At 43.5% G+C, this 24,575-nt stretch overlaps 1 protein-coding gene across 4 annotated transcripts in view; it reads left to right on the top strand.

The window, feature by feature from the left end:
* Positions 1-24,575, top strand: part of LOC121869784 (innexin inx2-like) — a 113,379-nt gene that overhangs the window by 44,111 nt on the left and 44,693 nt on the right. The window contains exon 2 of one of the 4 annotated variants that reach the window (XM_042371351.1): positions 12,501-12,629. The exons of 1 other annotated variant lie outside the window; for it this stretch is intronic. Coding sequence is in view for 1 of the 3 variants with exons in the window: in XM_042371347.1 (XP_042227281.1) it covers positions 18,465-18,480 (16 nt within the window). In the remaining 2 variants the exon portion in view is untranslated. Of the gene's footprint in view, positions 1-12,500; positions 12,630-12,670; positions 12,692-18,151; positions 18,481-24,575 lie in introns of those variants that run through there. 2 more of the 4 variants (XM_042371350.1, XM_042371347.1) reach the window with 2 other exon arrangements.

The raw sequence follows: 24,575 nt of genomic DNA, 5'->3' as shown, positions 1-24,575 counted from the left end.
CGCCATAGCTTTAAGACTTTCTTACGTCTTTGTCTCCACTGTGTGTGTGTGTGTGTGTGTGTGTGTGTGTGTGTGTGTGTGTGTGTGTGTGTGTGTAGCCAAGGTCATCTCCCACACAAAGAAACAAGGCTGGTAGAGAGAGAGGAGAGAGAGAGAGAGAGAGAGAGAGAGAGAGAGAGAGAGAGAGAGAGAGAGGAGAGAGAGAGAGAGAGAGAGAGAGAGAGAGAGAGAGAGAGAGAGAGAGAGATTAATGTTCGTGTCATTTCATAAGCCATGTCGAAGGTTAGGCTTAGGTTAGGTTAGTTTGATAAGGTTGAACGAAGCGACCCAGACACTTTCGTCCCTCCCTCGAAGATTAGCCAGTTCAGTTACTCACACAAGATTAGCCAGTCCAGTTACTCACACAAGATTAGCCAGTTCAGTTACTCACACAAGATTAGCCAGTTCAGTTACTCACACAAGATTAGCCAGTTCAGTTACTCACACAAGATAAACCAGTCCAGTTACTCACACAAGATTAGCCAGTCCAGTTACTCTCACACGGATGATTCACCATTCACTGGGACACCTCAGAGGGTATTGATATAAGGCAGTTCAGTTTCAGGAAATATGATGCCATTCGGAAATTCTTGGTTGGAGAGGTCACTCAGAGGACCTTCCAAGGACCACGAGAGGCCTGTCAGCACTTAAGATAAACAGATAAGCAGGATATGAGTCGTGTAGTCAAGATTTGTATGTGATTTCTGTTCCTGTTTCTCTACGTTACCTGCAGCGTTACTATACTTGCTCTACGTTACCCGAGGTGTTACTGTACTTGCTTTACGTTACCTGCAGCGTTACTGTACTTGCTCTACGTTACCTGCAGCGTTACTGTACTTGCTTTACGTTACCTGCAGCATTACTGTACTTGCTCTACGTTACCTGCGACGTTATTGTCCTGTGCTCTACGTTACCCGCAGCGTTTTTTTTTCTTCCGGGGAATAGCCCACCGAAAGGGCGAAAAATAAGAGTAAGACGGAATTAAAAATTTTATTTTTTTTATTATTAATCTACACCACGAAGATGCCGGAAAACCAGCATTTTGAAGTAAGACATTATATGAGTATAGAAACACAGAAGAAGGCAGAGCATTCCACAGTTTGGTTGTGTGGGGAAAAAAGGATGTACTATAACGGGTTATTCTAGTGTGACGGACATCCACAGAGAAACGGTGGGCACCGCGGGCAAGATGTGCGTTACGAGCCCTCGGCCTTGCCGGCGGTACACAGGATGCCAAATCCAACGAACATCGCCCGTTAAAGTAACTTCTAAAAGAGAGAGAGTGAAGCAACATTGCGGGGAAGAGAAATGGAAAAAAGATAATCAACTAAAGGAGGAGAGTTAATAAGACGAAATGCCTTTGATTCCACCCTATCTAACAGTTGGACAGAAGAAGAGCCACCCCAGATATGAGAGCAGTACTCGAAGTTAGGACGAATGAATCCCTTATATACTTACTCGTTACTCCTGCGTTAGTACACGACTTTACTGACTCCTTTAGATACTCTCTCTCCCTAACACGTGATCGAAGTAGAAATACGAGGGAAGGAAAGAAATGTGAAATTTGGGTGTGTGAGTCTTCAGGTGATCCCAAAAATGGGTCACACGTCACTAATGCACTTAACCTGCTGTTAAGCTATGAAGCAAGTATCTATGTGAATGTCGACACACTTGCCTGGCCGGTGAAGGTGGAGAGTGTGACGAGGAATACAGTAAGTGGGTGACGAAGTGACCTGTCGTCTTGTAAGGAGGGACAAACGTCAGACCGCTCTTATGTAAACAAGAGAAGCGAGGATGACGGCCACCTCAGCAAACAACTACACCTGCAGCTTTACCCTCAGTTACACATCATTCAGGTGTTTATACAAGTATTCTAAGTATCTGAAACCATGTGAAGATTAGGCACTTCCACCTTATTCCTTCCTTGACCGGAGGTGGTTAGGTTAAGTTAAGTTAAGGTGAAATAAACGTATCTTCATATGACCCATTAATCTACTATGTGACGGACATAATCCTTAAACAAAACACAGAATATTAAATGACCTTCTTGAGTTTCCCACCGAGTCAGCTTGCATGTACTGAGTCAACAGGATATTGAATACATTTTATTTATGGCATCAGCAGAGAATGTAATGTGTTACTGTTTACTCCCAGCCCTCAACCCTTGCTGGCCAACTATTACCTCCTTGAGACAAAGAGGAATGTTGCTGTGGAATAGTAGATAATATATAAAGCTAATAAACAGATAATATGTAAAGCTAATAAATAGATAATATATAAAGCTATTAATAGATAATATGTAAAAGATAGTTAATGATTGATAATTTTCCTTTGATGACATCAATTGCCTTAGGTACGTATAACCGATCATCGCCAGCCTCAAATACTTGAACTCTTTACACTGAAGGAGAGATACTAGATGATCCAGCCCCCTTTAGGGCTACAGGGATGATGATTGACTCTAGTGGTAGTGTATAGTGACTCACAGACTCACGCCAAAGGTAAGGTGGAGGTGAGAATTATGAGCACCGCAAAACACCTCCAGAGAGACTTCCTGATAGGTCAGGTGAGGCCTTGAGCTGTGGCCCCAGGCGAAGCTCTTGGTCTGGCTCCCAGGCTGTTCTCTCTCTCTCTCTCTCTCTCTCTCTCTCTCTCTCTCTCTCTCTCTCTCTTTATCTATCTATCTATCTATCTATTTATCTATCTATATCTTCGCCAAGACAGCCAACAACACCCTCATAAATAAACACCTTTAAAGATTCTACAGTCACAAGCAGTTATGACCAGTAGTAACTTCACAACATGAAATACCTTGGACTAAAAATAAACTAACGCCTCTCTCTCTCTCTCTCTCTCTCTCTCTCTCTCTCTCTCTCTCTCTCTTTTGCCAATAGGACGCAACAAGTGATACCAATCGACGCTGGGAAGAGGCAGGTGCCCTCCGTTCTCTAGTTACTAACTCCGACGGAGAGAATATCCAGGTTCAGTCAGTGTTACCACCACTACTGCCTGTTGTTACTCTGATATGTGAGAGACTGTCTCTCCCTGTCACCTGAGACTTCGTACACGGCATCATAGCAACGTGCTATAGTTTTTCTTGTGTTGAGATATCGTGTGTGTGTGTGTGTGTTGCGTTGTTTTCGCTCCTGTAAGGACGTGTTCGATCTGTCGTGCTTAAGTGAACACATCATCGTTGTCATAACCTCGCTGACAGACGGTTGACCGCAGCCTGGCGTTGTACTTCTTCGCCGTGTAACAGTATCTTCGTCCACAGTGGCAGTAAACCCGGACACATGAGGCGGCAGTCCATGTTTGTCTGTCAGTCGCGATATACATCACACCATTAACAGTAAGAAGGGCGGTTTACTACCATTCTGCCAAACACTCGCTCTTAAACCTGCTCGGCCAAGCTAACACCGAGTCCCTGTATGTAGGCGTCACTTGTGGTTTATCTATCGGCCGGTCACCGCAATTCGACCGGCCAGATCAAGTTGCTGGACCGCCCCTCACCACGCCTTCCCCCTATGGGCGTATGGGCGCGGAAGTCATATAATGGCCCCACGCCCACTCGTCTCCCGCCTACGCCCAACACGATGGCCTCGCTGACCCAGAGATCACGTATTGCCTGGACCTGCTGGGTGTTGATTTCATATTCCATTGTGAGGGTGTGACTCAGCCTATGTTAGTGGACCGTTGACTCAGCCTATGTTAGTGGACCGTTGACTAAATATTGGTTATTGGACCTGTGACTCGGCAATGTTAGTTGACTTGTAACTCAGTGTAGGTTACTAAACCAGCGACTCAGTGTAGATTAGTGGACATGTGATACAGTGTAGGTTACTGGACCTGTGACACAGTGAAGGGGAATAACGCTAAACGCTCATGGGTCACTCCTTCACTCAAAGTTAATGGGTGATGTGTGTGTTATATTGCGTCTGTGAATCAATGTTTACATTTTTAAGCGTGTGGCGACCTTTGGTCCAATGGTCAGCATGCTCACCTCACAAGCGAATGGACCAGGGTTCGATTTCGGGCAGGATGAAACTATAGGCCAGTTTCTTTACGCCATTTGCCTCTGTCTACCCAGCAGTATTTGGGAACCTGGATGTTAATCGATTTGCGGATAGTATTCCGGAGTAATGGTTAGCCAGTGCAGTTGGCGAGTTGTCCGGTCTTCTCGTATTATTTCTTGACACTGGGTCATGCAACTCGTTAACTCAGGGTGTGGTTGTTGTGTTGGCGACAGCTTCTACACCTTAAACAAATTCACGCCTAGGTGGCCCTATAGGGCCGGCCATCCTCGTTACACGAGCGGTAACCATTATATTTATTATACATTCTAAAGCAGGTAGAGAGAGTCTGTGCTCTAGTCTGTGTTGTGATGGAGGCTCGGTGAGTCTGTGTGCTAATGGGTATAAACGAGTCACTGAATCAAGTGAGGTAAGACGAGTCTGTAAGTCCTGTTGGTGACTGTGTGTACCTCCTGCTGGTGACTGTGTGTACCTCCTGCTGGTGACTGGTGACTGTCTGTACCTCCTGCTCGTGACAGAGCGTGTGCCTCCCTTTCAAGAATGTGCGTAAAGAAGAAGCGTATACTGTGTGTAATAATAATAATAATAATAATAATAATAATAATAATAATAATAATAATAATAATAATAATAATAATAATAATAATAATAATAATAATAATAATAATAATAATAATAATAATAATAATAATAATAATAATAATAATAATAATAATAATAATAATAATAATAATAATAATAATAATAATAATAATAATAATAATAATAATAATAATAATAATAATAATAATAATAATAATAATAATAATAATAATAATAATAATAATAATAATATTATTATTATTAACGGTTTATTGAAAAAAGTTCTGAAAAAGTTCTGCAGCCGAAAGCTGAAAATATACATTGGACATAAATGACTTATTACATACATTGACATTGGTGGTTTAACAAAAGCCTTTATTAGAGAAAGGTAAAGGAACATACAGTGAACATACAGATTAATGTTTACAGTGGTCACGTAGATCATGTGAGCTAGGTGTTGAACAGCAGACAAGTAGTGTAGTAACTCCCTCATAGATGGCGTTATGAGGGGCATCACGTGGAGCACTAGTTCCCTCACAGGTGGTGTAGTAATTCCCTCACAGATGGTGTTGTGAGGGGCTTGATGTGGTGTAGTAATTCCCTCACAGATGGTGTATGAGGGACGTGATGTGGTGTAGTAATTCCCTCACAGATGGTATTATAAGGGGCCTCACATGGTGTAGTAATTCCCTCACAGATGGTGTATGAGGGGCCTGATGTGGTGTAATAATTCCCTCACAGGTGTGTGTGTGTGTATGATGTCATATCTTAACTCCTGAACTTAATCGTATGCAAATATTCAGGTGTATCCGGGCAATATAAATATCTCCCCAATATTCCCGTACTTTGATTAGTGTTTTAGATGGATTACCTCTTATTATTTTTAAGTTAGGTTAGGTTAGGTTACAATGGGGCGCTGTCTTAATAAGTACCAAGTAACTGAAGGCTTGTTTGAGCCCTTGACCTAGTGGGCCCCCAAGATGCGCGAGGAAAATTTAAGCCCCAATAAGACTGGGATCTGTCGGCACAAAGACCCATTAAACCTGCTGGTGGTGTATCTCTTATCACTGTATTTACCATCCCTTCTCTTCCATGCGGTGAAAGCAACACAACCTCGCATTACTGCCTGCATCATAACACTCGTTAGTAAATATCACTTGACTAGAATGGAATCACTACTGATTCAGATCACAATTACAATATGTCAGCGTTAACTAACATTGGTTATTATTATTATTATTATGATTATTATTATTATTATTATGATTATTACTATTATTATTATTATTTATTCATGTAAGGAACTAGTCTTTTGTTGACATATTTAAAGGAATCGAGTAAAATAATCAGTACTGTATAGAACAATCTGAACATCAACACTGGCCTGTATAAGTCAGTTACGTTCATTATTAAATTGATCAGTGGTAAAAATGTTCTGACCTGACATAAGTAGTGATTGTCTTACCTGAGGTTACTTCACCTGTACCTGTTATTATACTCTCTAGTGGCTTGACTTGTTCTAACCCGTGTCTGTCTATCTATCTATCTGTCTGTCTGTCTGTCTGTCTGTTTGCTACCCTCAAGATACGTAAGTAGAGAAGCAGAGTACAAAATAGAATAATAACACAGATAGATAACGACCAATACTTGTGAACCAGAACGGAATAGTTATTGAATGTAAAGTTAATTAATGCTGCCACAGGTCAGGTCAGGTGGGTGGTGGGTGCCAGGACGGGTAGCTCACCATTCCGGACTAACCTGCTTGTGTCACCAGTCTGCTACCCCCTCCCCTCTTCCCGCCCTTCCCTACCCCTCCCAACTGCCCTCCTTCCTACCGCACTACACTTCCCTCTCTGAACTTACCTCCCAATTGCTTTTTCTGCCCCGCCCTGCCCCTGCCCCTGCCCCAACCTGCCTCCCCCCCATCCTCGCCACCGCCTTCCTCCCTCGTTCCCTCACCACACCGGTTACACCTGTATGCTACCTGACGACTCGTTCAACACCTGGTGAGAACTGTGACCATAAATAACTCGTGTTCACCTGTTGGTCACCTCTCCAGTTTACCTTTTTAAACGCTTACTTACAGACAAAACACTTGGTTTACACAGACACCTTAAAGCGGATAAACGACTCCTAGTTCCTAACCTAACCTAACCTAACCTAACCTTTCTATGTGGGTGAGAGAGGATCAGGTAGATTAGTGAGAGAGATGGGGAGCCTAGCACATCTGTCACCCCTAAGCTAATTTATTCACTCATTAATTAGTGTGTCATGCCAATTGGTAACTAGTAGCCAGATGCTTTAATGAGGGACTTTGAATAACCAATCTCAGAGCGTAATTCACTGACTAATCACAAATCATCTTTTTTATTACCTACACACTCCTCCACCAATAGCCCACCATTTTGTCTACTCCCAGTATAAACTACAACTTGAAAAAAACTTACATTACGTTATCATATTTAACCCAAGCTAACCTAAGTTACCCTCACCTAAACTCCCATAACCTAACCTAATATAACTTTTCCTCTAATTTGTCAGATTGCCCTCAGCTCCAACAGGTTCCCAATACAAGCCAGCTTACCCTATTGATACCTAAGGCAAACTAACCAATAGGCTTAGGGCCTGGACAAAATAAACCCCAGTCCTAATGGTGCCTCAGTCCTAATGGTGCCTAGTCCTAATGGTGCCTCAGTCCTAATGGTGCCTCAGTCCTAATGGTGCCTCAGTCCTAATGGTGCCTCAGTCCTAATGGTGCCTCAGTCCTAATGGTGCCTCAGTCCTAATGGTGCCTCAGTCCTAATGATGCCTAGGCCTAATACGTTTGTCTTACTTAGAGTTGTACCGATGTATCCAATATATCAAGGTTCTGTTGCACGATTTGAAAATGATTGTGTTAAATGAGCTTTACATATATGTGAATAAATTAAATTTCCATACATATTATTATGTACTTTATAGTGCATCACATTAAATGTTTTATTGTTATTAAGTTTGAGTATCATGAAATAGTGTACTGGTGTTGTGTATTTATCAATCTTATTGTATTTATGCATTTTGGTAGTATAATTATCGGCAAATTATCGGCCATTTCTAAGTATCGGAGTATCGGTGTCGGCCAGCAAATTATTATCGGTTACATCTTAATCACAGGAGTAATATATAGACCTCCCAATCTTGATAGAGTCAATGAGCGACTTATCTGGGATGAAATGCGCAGGGCTTCCATACACAACAAAGTCTGTATAGTAGGCGACTTTAACCTTGGCCAAATAGATTGGACTGACCTTACGGGTAACTCAGAATCAGAGGATTTTCTCGAGACGATCCAGGACTGTTTCCAAAGTCAACATATAACCGAACCCACACGGGGTAATAATATACTTGATTTAGTTCTGTCGAACAGAGAAAACCTCATTAGCAATGTCGAGGTAGGGAACGAACTTGCAAACAGTGATCACAAAGAAATTAGATTCCAGTTAGATTTTCAGGGCAGACGTAAGGAAAATTACACTAAAGTACCAGATTTCAGAAGGGCAAACTTTGACAGTTTAAAGAGGCAGCTGAAAGAGGGGGTGTCGCGCTTGGCCGTGAACCTGACAGATGACTCGGACCTGATAACGACATCTGAGACTGCCGAGTTCCACGTCAATTTAAATAATGAGTTACTTAATGCACAGAGGCAGAACATACCATACAAAAAACTCAGATCAGACAACAATGACCCTAAATGGATAAATAATTATTTAAAGAACATCATTGGCCAAAGGAAGGCTATAGGTAGAAGGATAAAGCATGGCGAAATTTACCTCCAGGATTATTATAAGATATTGACGAGTAGGGTTAAAACCGAGATAAGGAAAGCCAAGAGGAATAATGAGGTAAGGATAGCAAGGGAGGCGAAGACAAACCCTAAAGGATTCTACCAAATGTATCAAACTAAAACACGAGAAAAGATTGGACCAATACGGTCAGATACCGGCGAGCTCACTGATAACGACGGAGAAATGAGTAATAATTTGAATAAATATTTTTCAACAGTTTTCACCACCGAAAATTTAAACATGATACCCGAGGCACAGACTCTATTCAGAGATAGTGAAGAAAACAAACTAAGCGAGATAGTAGTGACTAGTGACGATGTTAGTAAGCAAATAGACAAATTAAAGCCTTATTAGTCACCTGGTCCCGATGAGATATTTGCCAGAGTATTAAAGGAAAGTAAGGAAGAGCTTAGTATGCCCTTAGCTAAGTTGTTTAACATGTCCTTAAAAACAGGTGTAGTACCAGAATCCTGGAGGATAGCGAATGTAATACCGATTTTCAAGAAGGGGGATAGATCACTATCCTCTAACTATCACCCAATCAGTCTAACATCAATAGTAGGCAAATTACTGGAAGCAATCATTTCAAACTCTATTCGAAATCACCTGGAGAAGCACAGATTGATCAATGATTCCCAGCATGGCTTCACAAGCGGACGTTCTTGTCTAACTAATCTATTAACATTCTTTTCATCAGTTTTCGAATCGGTGGACGAGGGGCACAATTATGATGTGGTATATCTCGACTTTAGCAAAGCCTTCGACAGAGTCCCCCACGAAAGACTAATTAGAAAGGTAGAAGCTCATGGCATCAAAGGTAACACCCTTAAATGGATTAGGGCGTGGTTACAGGACAGGAAACAGCGAGTGAGCATTAACGGCACTAAGTCCCATTGGAGCAACGTCACAAGTAGAGTTCCCCAAGGCTCAGTACTTGGACCATTATTATTTATTATATACATAAACGACATAGATATCGGCATAGACAGCAACATAAGTAAATTTGCTGATGACACTAAAATAGGACGTGTTATTAAATCTGACGAGGACTCAGCAAAACTACAGGAAGATCTAAACAAATTTTTCGAATGGTCTGAAAACTGGCAGATGAAATTCAACGTGGACAAATGTAAAGTACTCGGTATAGGAGATGTAAACAGGGAAACCAGATACCAGATGAACAACAATGCCATAGAGAAATCCGACTGCGAGAGAGATTTAGGAGTAATGATAAGTAGGAACCTTAAGCCAAGTAAACAATGTGTTTTTGCTCGTAACAAGGCTAATAAAGTACTTGGGTTCATACAAAGGAGTGTTAGTTACAAGACTAGCGAGGTCATCCTAAAACTGTATCTTGCTCTTGTGAGACCACACCTGGATTACGCAGTTCAGTTCTGGTCACCGTATTACAGAATGGATATAGAATCATTGGAAAGATTTCAGAGGAGAATGACAAGACTAATCCCGGGCATTAGGAACCTTGAGTATAGAGACAGGTTAAAGCACCTTAATTTGCACTCCCTCGAGAGACGTAGAGCGAGGGGCGACCTGATAGAGGTGTATAAGTGGAAGTCAGGGCTAAACAAAGGGGACATTACAAAGGTACTCAAACTATCCAACCAGGAGCGAACTCGTAACAATGGTTTTAAATTAGACAAATTTAGATTTAGGCGTGAAATAGGTAAACACTGGTTTGGAAACGGAGTTGTGGATGAATGGAACAAGTTGCCAAATATCATCATTAACTCGAATACGCTGAATTGCTTCAAACATAGGTTGGATGCTTATATGAGCAATAAGGGTTGGGTGTAAACGGGACTGCCCAGTGTGGGCCAATAGGCCCGCTGCAGTTTCCTCCATTCTTATGTTCTTATGTTCTTATGTTTAAGTCCGAATGGGCCTCAGCCCTTATGTTCTTATGTTCATCAGTCCTAATGTTCCTCAGTTTTAATGACCCTCAGTCCTAATGATCATCACTCCTAATGACCTCAGTCCTAATGGGCTCAGTCATTGTGAGGTTAACGACCATCAATAATAATAATAATAATAATGATAATAATAATAATAATAATTAACGGTTTATTAAGATAAAATGGCAGCCAGAAGGCTGAAAATATACTGATAATGTATACAGCCTTAACAACATCAACCTAGAGAAGTCGACTTGTGAAAGAGACCTAGGGGTACTTGTAAGCCCGGACCTACGGCCTAGAAAACAGTTCGTTAATGTTCGAAATAAGGCAAACAGAGTATTGGGTTTTATATATAGAAGTGTAAGTAACAAGAGTGCAGAGGTCTTATTGCAATTATATCTTGCGCTAGTCAGGCCGCACCTCGATTATGCGGTTCAGTTCTGGTGCCCCTATTATAGAATGGATATAAATTCACTAGAGTCGGTGCAGCGAAGAATGACAAAAATGATTCCGGGACTTAGAAACCTTCCATACCAGGATAGGTTAAAGAAACTTAACTTGCATTCCCTAGAAAGACGAAGAGCGGGGAGATATGATAGAAGTTTTAAGTGGGTGAAAGGACTCAATAAAGGGATATAGATAAAGTTCTATATAAGCAGGATAGGACTCGGAGCAATTCAAGTTAAGTTTTTTAGGAGAGATAGGAAACTGGTTCACAAATAAAAGGGTGGACGAGTGGAACAAGCTTAGCAACTTTGTAGTAAGTGCGGGAACTCTGGAAAGTTTCAAAAGGAGGCTAGATAGATTCATGGATGATAGAGAGTGGTAGTAACTCTCGACAGGAGCTGCCATGCACAGGCCAACCGGCCTATTGCAGACTCCTTATTTTCTTATGTTCTTATATGGTGCAATCGGGGTGTGGATCACTTGATTGACAAAAGCTTTCAATACAATACATAAGAAACATAGACTCAACATATAGATTAACTATAGATCTGGTACTGTGGGAGCTGGTCTGTAGACATTCTTATGACTTCACTGGATGGCCATTGCGTTGTACCTGGGTGCTAATCCGTTACCTCACTGCAGCTGCAGATTCACGTGGTTCCGGTAGGTCCTTCAGCTCACATAGGGTGTTGGAGATGGTTTTTGTTGTGTGATATAGATTGGAATTCATAGTTATTCGCCTGGGTGGAGTAGGGAGTCCTCATTTCTCTCCTGGAGCAGCTTGAGTCTTTCTTGGCTTCTCATCAAGTGTTGGTGGTGGTCAGTGTACCGCGGACAGGGTGTGTTAGGTCCCCGTCAGGTCAACATTGACCGCTTAGCACTGCTTGTCACTCACAGTTGTTTCTTCCTTTCGAGTTGAAATTGTCACTTTTGGATATCACTTGTGGATTGAACGTCAATCTTTGCACTGTACTGTATGTGGGAGGATGTTGATAAATCCAGATGGGGAGGAGGAGATGGGGAAAGGGAAGGGCTTGACAAACCAGGCTGGCAGCTGTCTACATGGTCAAGAGACCACGGGCAGCGCCGACGTCCTCACCCTGTGAAGGCTCGAGACAACCTCACCGATGTTAAGTAAGGACAAACAAAATGAACTCAATTCTTAAGTAACTAAAATAACCTGACAAATTATATGAGGCAAAGAAAGTAATTATATAATTAACCTGGTGATTATAATTAAATGTGTAACTTTATTTACGGAAACATAATTGCTAACTCACCCAGAGTCTGATAACATGTAATATAAATCACCCAACTTGGAATTGTTAAAACATGTGTACTTATTAATCTTATTGACGTGGTCTCGTGAGGAGGTCGGGCAGCAGTGTGGTTTAGTTCTGTATGTCCGCTTCAAACCTTGAAAATCCCCAAAACCAATATATTTTCCGGGGTCAAAGGTCAAAGTTCAAGATTATGTATAACACTGAAGTAGGAAACATACAGAGGGACAAATGGCGTTGGCACCTATCTCAAGTGTAGGATGGTTTATTATTATTATTATTATTATTATTATTATTATTATTTTTATTATTATTATTATTATTATCATCACTATTACATTACTATTACTATTATTACTATTATTATTATTATTATTATTATAGGGTGAAGGAGGAGCGACGAAAGAGGGTCTTATACACAAATGTACTTAACTGAACGTGTGGCCTGAACCAGGGAACGGGACACAAGTATCGGCTAGGACCACATATTAAGAAGCCCAGGTGAACGTTCAGGTGAACTAAAACAAACTCCAGTACAAAAGAGTCATTTTAACCCATTGAGCCATTATTGACAGGTAAGATAATTTTGTACCTGGCTTAGTTAGGTTAGGTTACGTTACGTTACGTTACGTTAGAGTAGGTTAAGTTAGGTTAGGTCCAGTTTTTACATCACTTCAGCCACTGTATATATTTACTGAGTAGTTCTATCGTAAGGAAAATAACATCAAGTGTAGTGTGTATATGAAAAAATACAAATAAAAATGAGAAAATTCATCAAAACAAAATAAGGGAGAGTATTTTTTTTATCTAGTCATCTGTTCCAACAATTGAGGTGTTTCAACCTATCGACAAACTCACTTCTCAGATGAAAGATTTACAAAAGTGATCGAAAAAGAATGCCCAGGCTTCTTATGGTTAAAATCTGGGCAAACTTTTTCGATAGCCCTGTGTGACCAACTGGAAGAAAGAGTAACAGCAACTTCCCTACGTTGGTTGATATCAGTGAGGTGAATGTGAATTACTGTCCTACAAGAGATGATAATTTTAAAGCTAACCTAACCTAACATAACAAAATTTAATTTAACATAACATAACCTACTATTACCTAAAATAACCTATTCTAACGTAACGTAACCTAACGTAACGTGACGTAACCTAACATAACATAACCTAACATACGTTTACCTAACCGACGTAACATAATCCAACAATGTAACCTAACTTAACCCAAGCTAAACTTAGCAATCTAGCCTAACTCACCTAACATTAACCTAAGCTACTTTACCTTAAACCAACCTAACCTAACCTAACCATGAGGATTGTGGCATATGGGAACTTGAACTTATAAGGACTGGGGCCTATTAGAATTTGAAATCCTGATAAATGGAACCCAACAAGACTAGGCGTCAATATTACTTGGGGTCTATCAGGATTGGGGTCTACTAGAAGTGGGGTCTATATTCGGCCTGTGGTGTATTAAAGATGGTTCTAATAGGACTGATCTTCATTAGAAGTGAGGTGAATTAGGACTGGGGTCTATTACGAGTGGGGTCTATTAGGACTGAGGTGAGTGAGCATTAACGGCACTAAGTCCCATTGGAGCAACGTCACAAGTGGAGTTCCCCAAGGCTCAGTACTTGGACCATTATTATTTATTTTATACATAAACGACATAGATATCGGCATAGACAGCAACATAAGTAAATTTGCTGATGACACTAAAATTGGACGTGTAATTAAATCTGACGAGGACTCCGCAAAACTACAGGAAGATCTAAACAAATTTTTCGAATGGTCTGAAAAATGGCAGATGAAATTCAACGTGGACAAATGTAAAGTACTCAGTATAGGAGATGTAAACAGGGAAACCAGATACCAGATGAACAACGATGCCATAGAGAAATCCGACTGCGAGAGAGATTTAGGAGTAATGATAAGTAGGAACCTAAAGCCAAGTAAACAATGTGTTTTTGCTCGTAACAAGGCTAATAAAGTACTTGGGTTCATACAAAGGAGTGTTAGTTACAAGACTAGCGAGGTCATCCTAAAACTGTATCTTGCTCTTGTGAGACCACACCTGGATTACGCAGTTCAGTTCTGGTCACCGTATTACAGAATGGGTATAGAATCATTGGAAAGAATTCAGAGGAGAATGACAAGACTAATCCCGGGCATTAGGAACCTTGAGTATAGAGACAGGTTAAAGCACCTTAATTTGCACTCCCTCGAGAGACGTAGAGCGAGGGGCGACCTGATAGAGGTGTATAAGTGGAAGTCAGGGCTAAACAAAAGGGACATTACAAAGGTACTCAAACTATCCAACCAGGAGCGAACTCGTAACAATGGTTTAAAATTAGACAAATTTAGATTTAGGCGTGAAATAGGTAAACACTGGTTTGGAAACAGAGTTGTGGATGAATGGAACAAGTTACCAAATATCATCATTAACTCGAATACGCTGAATAGCTTCAAACATAGGTTGGATGCTTATATGAGCAATAGGGGTTGGGTGTAAACGGGACTGCCCAGTATGGGCCAATAGGCCCGCTGCAGTTTCCTCCATTCTTATGTTCTTATTACGAGTGGGGTCTATTAGGACTGGGGTCTATTACGAGTGGGGTTTATTAGGACTGGGGTCTATTACGAGTGGGGTCTATTAGGACTGGGGTCTATTACGAGTGGGGTTTATTAGGACTGGGATCTATTACGAGTGGGGTTTATTAGGACTGGGGTCTATTACGAGTGGGGTCTATTAGGACTGGGGTCTATTACGAGTGGGGTTTATTAGGACTGGGATCTATTACGAGTGGGGTTTAGTAGGACTGGGGTCTATTACGAGTGGGGTTTAGTAGGACTGGGGTCTATTACGAGTGGGGTCTGGTCCGTGGCCGCCAGAGAGGAGTCATGCATTGTACACGGTCAATGCACCCGAGTGTTGCTGAATGGACATGGAATATAACGTTGTGTCCGGCATCTGGCAGGTGTGGGGATGTGTAGTGAAGGTGTGGGGTTGTGTAGAGCAGGTGTGGGGTTGTGTTGTGCAGGTGTGTGGTTGTGTAGTGCAGGTGTGGGGTTGTGTAGAGCAGGTATGGGGTTGTGTTGTGCAGGTGTGTGGTTGTGTAGTGCAGGTGTGGGGTTGTGTAGTGCAGGTGTGAGTTTGTGTAGTGCAGGTGTGGGGTTGGGTTGGGTAGTGAAGGTGTGTGGTCGTGTAGAGCAGGTGTGGGTTTGTGTAGTGCAGGTGTGTTTATGTGTAGTGCAGGTGTGTTTATGTGTAGTGCAGGTGTGTTTTTGTGTACAACAGCTAGCATGAGAGTTGTTTTGTAGAGCAGTTGTGTTGTTGTGCTGAGCAGGTGTGTAGTTGTGTATAGGCTGCAGGTCAAATAGCCTCCATTGTTAGTAGGCCCCGACGTAACTTAACCTACCCTGGACTAGCCTTCACTAACCTAACCTAACCCATTCCACTCTAATCTAACCTAAAGCTTAGCGCACCCTAACCTAACCCAACCTAAACCCAACGTAAAGCCAACCTAACTTAACCTTCACTAAGTTAGGTTATTCTAGAAAGAACAGACATGGCCGAGCCTTACGAGTGTTGTAGGTCTCTTGATATAATCTGTAAATGATCATAGACGATACAGCCGTGTTACTGAACCCTGTAGGCCGGAGACAGGACCTCTCTCCCAGGACCTACAGCGAGGGGCGGTAGGGAGCGACAATCTGCTTATCACTTGTGGATTGTGTCACGACCGTGTTCCCTGATCATCCATATTTTTAAGAACAATCGGTACTAAATCGGATGTTTTAGTTGAACCTCTTATTTACCCGAGGTTAGCTAACCCAGGCCCTCCTCGACAAGGCCCACAGATGGAGCCAAGTGGCCAGGATATGATTAGGGCTCCAGAGGTGAAGCCCATCATTAAGGCTCCGGAGGCGGTGCTCACAACTAGGGCTCCGGAGTACGACAAAGAAGGACATAAAACATTGAACTCAACAGTAGAGAATGTTGTGTGGTGCTAGTCAATATGTTTCAATAGGCTGTGATGTGTTCATGGAAATTGGAATACGTCATGTAATATAACTGGTACAGTCCCCTACCTAGCCTACCCTGACCTACAGCAGGACGCAGGGGCCTGCATCATCCCTTTCCGTTCCCCTGCAGGACCGGGATCTCCCTAAGCGGCACTAATTAATGCCACTGAGGACTCACGTCCGGCATACCCATGTTGCGTGGTGAATTTTAGTTCGAAGTATCCATCAACGCGGGTTATTGCGTACAATACTTTTCTATCTGTTCTTATTATGTTGTTACTTTAATGTTGAGGCCAGGTGAGAAGTACAGAGCAAGGTCGTGTTGTGGTAGTGGTGGAGGGTCGAGTGACAGCCATGGAGGTGAGGCAGCACAGGGTCCCGCCGCCACCAACACACACGCCCAGCCCCAGTAACTGCTGGCGATCCGTGGGACCTGTCGGGTGTCGCTCTCACCCGGCCCTCCACCCAATCTGCCTTTCCCACACACCAACATTCTCACCCGACTCACCACCAATCTTCTGTAGCATATTTTGCCATATAACCGCAGCTGTAACACCCGTCACATAGCTGGTGTAACGGAACGCAGCTGCACATACACGCACACAGAATCCTTCCAGGCAGCTGTGACTACAGTGGTCTTCAGAAGATCAACATTGGCAGGTGGTTGGAGAACTACAAGACCTACAACACACGTACACACATACACACGCACGCACGCACACACACACACACGCACACACACACACTCAGGGGCGGCAGCACCTTTGGGTTGCTGGTACCTGGGAGCGGCAGCAGGACCTCCCCTCTGCTATGCCCGCATCAACGCCTACCCCAGCGCACCACCTCACTGGGCTCAGCTTTGCACCACTCCACCAGGCAGGCACTCCCGGCACCCCCCTCCTGTACCAATGAACTTTAGTATTTCACTGGTGCTACGGTGAAGACGTATGCCTCAGAGCAGCGCGGGGAAGGCACTCATATACGTCATAGCTCGCAACTTTCACTTAGCGACGGACAACACCAGTGATGACACAAACTGAGTGGCCCATTGTGGCGAGGCTGGCAGACGTCAAGTGAAGAAAAGGGCATTAATAGTACGTGATGAACTGAGCACAAAGCTTCCCTGAGAGTGCGTCGTCCAGTGACCTAAAAGAGAGTGTTTAGTGTCTTGGATAAAGTGACAAAGAAGATAATCACATGTTTGACAATTGACCAACACTAGTGTGAGTATTAGCTACCAACCCGTCAGCACAGCACCACCCCACGAACCCCTCACCCACCCCTACCACACACTCCTCACCCCTCCCCAACCACGCACCATAACAGGCGGCCATTCAGTGCTAGTTGTGGATAATGATATTACTGTAGTCGGAGTGTGTGTGTGTGTGTGTGATATATGGAGAGATACAGTCAGCCTTCACGGCCCAGTAACTATTGCGAAGCCAACCAACGTCTAATAACCCGGATTCTCCTCATCCCGCCTGTTCTTTCCTCCTCTTTCTCCCTCCTCCTGTTGCTGGCCCTCCTCCTACTCCTGTTCTTAATCCAACTCCCGTTCGCTAACACCTATACCTCTACCACTCGTCTACGCACCTAGGTTGTTTCACACCTTCGTTGTAAACAAAGGAGACAAAACAGAATACTATCAGCCCCATCACAAACCAATTGAGAAATCAGCACCAATTCGCCGACACTTCCCTCACACATACACTACGCTAACCATCCACCACCACAACCACTACCATCACTCACTCTACTACCAACACTTTTACATAGCATTATAACCAGTATACCAGCTGCACTTTACTATTATCCTAACACTATCACAACATTCGGTCACCATCGTCACTAAGTAACACTGTACTATCACTACCACTATCTCTTCAGTACCACTACTCGGACACTATCACCACCACTAACACACTAACACCTCCCTACTCCTCGTTCTATCCCTTTACCAACACAATCCCCCCCCTTCCTCTCCCTCCCACCAGTCAGTCACGGTGGCAACAACCCCCTTGCTGTAGCGGCCCCTCGCGCGGGTCCTAAACTGGCATCACTCGGCCACCGCCCATCGGCGCCCCAACACCCTCACCACCTCTGCAGTTCACCACCCTCGCTTGTGCACCTCCCCACTAGTGCCCCTCCCCCTCCCACGTAACCACCCACGACTACCACAACAACTAGCACTACTACCACTACTAGTACCACCATCACCGAGGAATATTAAACAGTAGCAGCAAGTGGAGCTGATGTAGAGTGTGTGTGTGCGTGGAGAAGGCCGCAGGAGCGCCCCCTCGACCCGCGCCTCGTTCCACCATGTTCCGCAGCTCAGGTGAGACAACTCCCAGGGCCTTTCCTCCTACTCTCTAACCTAACCTGAAGAGCAAATGTACACACACAAGAAAGAAAGGACTTATTATCTAATCTCCTTTTCCTTTTCTCACGACGCTCTTTTCCGCGGAAATTTCGATGCCCTACTCTAGTGATCCTTATCAACCTGCGTGTCGGAGCCAGTGGGTGTAGTGAGGCGTGATGTGGTCTTCACCGGGCTGCGGATTATTGGCCAACTCGGCCAACAAAATTCATATTCAGATTCACAACCGGAAGCTGAATGTGAGGTGAATGTGGACGACATGAATGGCTGGACCTAAATGTGTATTTACTGCTCCAACAAGTGTACCTGATACTGTGTTGGCTCACTCTCTCTCTCTCTTTCTCTCATCCACTTAATCTACCACATACCATACGTATTCCTATGACACGTACAACCTACACACATACGCAAATACATATAAAACACACACACACACACGTCTTACATGAAGTGGCACCATCAGTTGATCGAATAACACCTCGCCTTTAATCTTAAGTTAACTTGACAAAAAAATTTACATATTTCAGTGAGGTTCTCAGAAGAATATTTAGTTGGAGGCTGAAGGCGAGGATTACCTGATTGAATTCCTAATACTGCTCCTACCCTCACTGACCCCATTCCTACCCTTACTAGTACTGTTATTCCCCTCACTAGCACCGTTTCTACCCTCACTGGCACCTTTCCTACCCTCACTTGCACCGTTCCTATACCCTCTCTCTCTCACCTGGCACTGTTTCTACCCTCACCGTTCTTACCCTCTCTCTCACCTGGCAAAGCTCCTACCCTCTCTCTCACCTGGCACCGTTCCTACCCTCTCTCTCACCTGGCACTGTTCTTACCCTCTCTCACCTGGCACCGCTCCTACCCTCTCTCTCACCTGGCACCGCTCCTACCCTCTCCTCTCTGGCTTCCGTTTCACCCTCTCTCTCACCTCTCGCACCTGGCACCGCTCCTACCCTCTCTCTCACCTGGCACCGTTCCTACCCTCTCTCACCTGGCACCGTTCCTACTCTCTCTCACTTGGCACCGTTCCTACCCTCTCTCTCACCTGGCACCGTTCCTACCCTCACTGGCACCATTCCTACCCTCAATGGCACTAGACAATAATAACCTGATCACTGGAGCAGTTACGGGAGCAATTGATGGTCTCGCTTGATCTTATTTTCGTCTTTCAGTATTTTTGGATCAAATTCGGACAAGCCATCCCAGAGTGAGGTGCAAGATGGCGTGCTAAAGAGATCTTTTCTTTGTTTTGGGATGTTTGAGTTACCCTTCCCTTTGACTCACCCAATGCTCACAATGTACTCATGAGTTTGAAGAATATAAAAAGTCTTGTATTTCTGTATTTCTGTCGTACCTAAACCAGACACTAGTTTGAAGAATATTCGTGTATTACTGCATTTCTGTATTATCTTAAATATACACCATCGTCATACACTCTGTATTGTCTACACTAGTAGTAATCAAAGAAGAATATTTATCTAAAACCACGTATGTGATTTATCTCGTGTTCGGCAAGAGGCGAGAACTCATCACCCATGGTAACAAGAGCATGTTTCAAGATGATACTCAACCAGTTTACCAGATATCGTGTGTAAAAGAGACAATCTACGACGTACACACACACACACACACACACACACACACACACACACACACACACAACCCGCATCATCATCTACAATGCACGAGCCTAAAAAAGGGCGAGGAGGTGCTACTAAGGGATTAAAACCAGAGGAACCGACAGCAAATTAAACACAAGAGACGTATCTAAATTTAACAGACAGACAAATAGACATAATACTCTTCTAGGTATACGGGGAGAGTAAGTGTGGTTGGTGACCTCAGGAGAAGGATCATGGCTACTCCTTCACCTCTTAAGTTCGTCATACAAGAATAAATATGGTAAAGAAGGTTACAAGGTGCCCACATCAAGCGGGAGCGACCCATCGTCAGCTCAGATCAACACTAGTGCAGCCTTCTTCCCTCACTACCACTAACACACGTCACAGATACAAAATATTTACTTTATAGTATTGAATGATATCCGAATTCCATAATAGAGACGTTTATAAGACATCCAGACGAACATAAATGGATAGTAAGTCATAAAATATTCGTAATTCCTCAAGAATCAGGTAGCAGACGACGCCTCACCCTTGCCAAGAATGACTCAGGCCGCCAGCCAATAGGAGAGCGAGTTCCAGCCCGTAAATATGCCGCCACTCGTCTATCATCATGGTCCTTGTTCGCTGGCAACATGCGGGTGAACTCTCGTAGCTCTCAAAACAACATTGTTCTGATAAATACTGCGATTTTCACTTCATTTACTCAATTGAAAACATCTCCTTCAGAACCTGTCTTGGCATTTGGTTTTATATAGATGAGCCCTTCAATACTGATCTCTACCCCAGGAAAAAAAAAATTGCTACTCCATCACCATTGAAGTTGTCAGGGATCATCTGTGTAGAAACAACCGACCCTCCACCCACTCTGTCCCTCACCCACCCTCCCCCCTACCCACCCCCACCCCCCCAATTACACCACCACGTTCTTGCACTAAGACTTAATGTTTGCGTAATCGTTCTTAACATTAATGTATACGGTTATGAAACACTGAAGAAGATACATTTAAACTTGTCGGAAAAGAGAACGCGAGGAAAAAAATAAAGTAGATTTAAACATAATTCTAGTTAATAATGAAGTTTCTTAGAATACTCGTATATTTGTTTTCGTCAGACTAAGACACTGCTTTTTGAGGATATTTACTTCAGATAATATGATTGAACTTTACAACAAAATTTCAGATAATGAATGAACTTTGTATAATCACCATATGAAGTCAAAAACACCCAGCAGCGTGAGAAAGAACAGTGCAGTTTTGCTAATATAAGTTACTGAACCACTTGAGTACAGCAAATGAACAACAGGTGACGTCACGATTAAACAAAAATCTGCCTACCGCCATTTTGGAATGAAAAAGACACACACACACATACCTGCCTTCTACAGGTGTGTACACGGTCCTTCACTTATGTCAATATACGGTATATTAGTACTAACCTAACCTAACCTAACAAACCTAGCAATCAAATGTACAGTAACTTAAACATGATCTAAACTAACCTAACCCAAGCTAACCAAACTTAAACTAACCTACCTTTATCTAACCTAAGCTAACTTAACCTAATTTCAATAAAGTTTGATTATATTAAGGTAGTGAGAAATATCTTAAGTAAAACAGAGTCCGTTTTACCATATGAGAGTCCTTTACGTTTTAAGGTTTAACTTGTACAAGCTTTCCTAAACTTCGTAACTCTTGCCACAGTCGATAGGACCCCTGGCGCTACAGGACCTCGTTCTCTCATTGTCTCATCAGATAAATGGATCACCTGAAGTAACCACCCCTTACACTACCTGGGGGCGGAGGGGGGGGGGGTGGTGAGGCTAGATTAGTTTAGTTTAAGTAATGTAAGTTAAGTTAGGTTAAGTTGGAATAACATTAGGTTAGGTTACTCTTCACACCTCACATCTTAGTATGGCAGGTGTCCACTAACCTAACCTAACCTAACCTAACCAGCCACACTGGTTGGCTTGGTAGTCCAGACCTGCTTCAGAATGTTGGCATGAAGCATCGTTGTGGGGTTCATATGGGTCGATTTAAAGGTTCGTTAAGGATGTTATAGTGAGTCATAATGGTCTTGTTAGTGAAGGTTCAGAAGGTCGTTTTTGATGATTCATCCCACGTCATAGTGGAGCGAGGTTGGTGGCGTCTGTCAGCCTGTCTCTCTATCTCTCTCTATCCTGCCACACACACACACACACACACACACACACACACACACACACATAATTCTTTTAAAACAAGGTGTAAAGAGAGAAAGGAAAGAGAAGGAGATGGGGGTAGGAGGGAGGAGGAAGAGGAAGGAGGAGGTAGGGCAAGAGGGAGGATGAGATTGAGAAGGAGGAGGATGATGCGGAAGAGGATAAGGAGGAGGAGGAGGGGGTAGGGCAGGAAGGCGGAGAAGGGGGAGGAAGGAGAGGAGAGGCCTCAACATGCCCTCAATAAGTACGACCTCGCAAGTTTCTAGACGTTGGAGAGGTCCTAACCTACACACAAGAGAGACATACATACATACATACATACATACATACACCTTAGTTTGGTTTGTTTCTGTCACACGACCCTGACTGACTAAGTGACTGCTATCAGGTGTGATTGACTGACAGCCATTAGCCATCTGGTGTATACTCGTACGACTGAGAGCCATCAATTAGGCGTGAAAAATCAGTTTCTTATGACATAAAATATATTGACGATATTTCAGTGATATTTTTTCATTCAGATGTAGTGTTTAGGTTAAGTTAGATTAGGTTAGGTTTCTCTTCACCCTTCGCTTCTAACTATGGCAGACGTCTCTTAATCTAACCTAACCAATAAAAACACGCTACAGTGGTCATGGGGATAGTTTAGTACAATTTAAACTCTTGCCTCACACCCTGGATAAATTAGATTCAACGTAATACCAAGAAAAAAACATTTGCTTCAAGTCAGAGCAGAGAAGCAGTACAAATTGCGCCGTTGTTGTGTTGTACGCCGGTGCGGTTGAGCCAAGGACCTCTCCACTCCCGGTAAGTAGAACCTTTTGGCCTAGGTAAAGACTTTAGCACAGGTAAAAATGTATGAATCTCACCTGGTGGCTGTCGAAAGTGACCCAGACAAGTCCACTACACGGTGCACGAGAAACAGCTGCTGGTGGTTGAGGTAGAGGACACTTTATCGAGGCTCGACTTTAATAAGGATGCTTTGACGAGTTGCTGTGAGAGAGGTGCCTTATGATGCTGTCTCCCTGGTGATGTTGTCTGTCTGTCTGTGTGTCTGCCTGGTGGTGCTGTCTTACTGTCTGTCTGTCTGTCTGTCTGTCTCTCTGTCTGTTTGGTGATGCTGTCTGTCTGTCTGTCTGTCTGCCTGTGCCTTATGATGCTGTCTCCCTGGTGATGTTGTCTGTCTGTCTGTCTGTTTGGTGATGCTGTTTGTCTGTCTGTCTGTCTGTCTGTCTGCCTGTGCCTGGTGATGCTGTCTGTTTGTCTGTCTGTCTGTCTGTCTGTCTGTTTGGTGATGCTGTCTGTCTGTCTGTCTGCCTGTGCCTGGTGATGCTGTCTGTTTGTCTGTCTGTCTGTCTGTCTGTCTGCCTGTGCCTGGTGGTGCTGTCTTACTGTCTGTCTGTCTGTCTGTCTGTCTGTTTGGTGATGCTGTCTGTCTGTCTGTCTGTCTGCCTGTGCCTGGTGGTGCTGTCTTACTGTCTGTCTGTCTGTCTGTCTGTCTGTTTGGTGATGCTGTCTGTCTGTCTGTCTGTCTGCCTGTTGGTGCTGTCTTACTGTCTGTCTGTCTGTTTGTCTGTCTGTCTGCCTGTCTGGTCCTAATGAATCTCCAGTCTATATGATTAAGTTAGGTTAGGTTGGGAACTGGTAAGACTGAGGCACCATTAGGACTGGGGCCCATTAGAATTGAAGCACCAATAAGATTGGGGCACCATTAAGATTGGAACCCATTAGGATTGGGACCCGGTAGGACAGGGGTCCATTATAACCGATGCCCATTATGACTAAGATACCATTAAGACTGGGGCCTATTGGGACCAGGGCCCATTTGACCTACAGGGGGATTATGAAGTTAAATCATAAGCAGGACGTGACGGTGCAGTTGTTTAATACAAGAGTACGTTTAGCAGAACTGAGCTTAGTGGCGTAAGAGGGGGGAGGCAAGCTTAGTGACGGGAAGGAAAGAGGTAAGCTTAGTGGCGTGAGAGAGAGGCACGCTTAGAGGCATGATGGGAGAGGTGAGCTTAGAAGCATGATGGGGAGAGGTATGCTTACAGGCGTGAGGGAATAGAGGTGTGATGGGGGAGAGATAAGCTTAGTGGCGTGATGGGAGAATCTTACAGGCTTGATAGGAGAGAAGCTTGCAGGCGTGATAAGGAGAGGTAAGCTTAGAGGCGTGATGGGGAGAGATAAGCTTAGAGGTGTGATGGGGGAAAAGCTTAGAGGTGTGA

The sequence above is a fragment of the Homarus americanus genome, unplaced genomic scaffold (genome assembly GCF_018991925.1).
Source record: "Homarus americanus isolate GMGI-L3 unplaced genomic scaffold, GMGI_Hamer_2.0 scaffold17515, whole genome shotgun sequence".
Taxonomy (NCBI): Eukaryota; Metazoa; Arthropoda; class Malacostraca; order Decapoda; family Nephropidae; genus Homarus; species Homarus americanus.
This window is presented reverse-complemented; position numbering and strand designations above follow the sequence as displayed.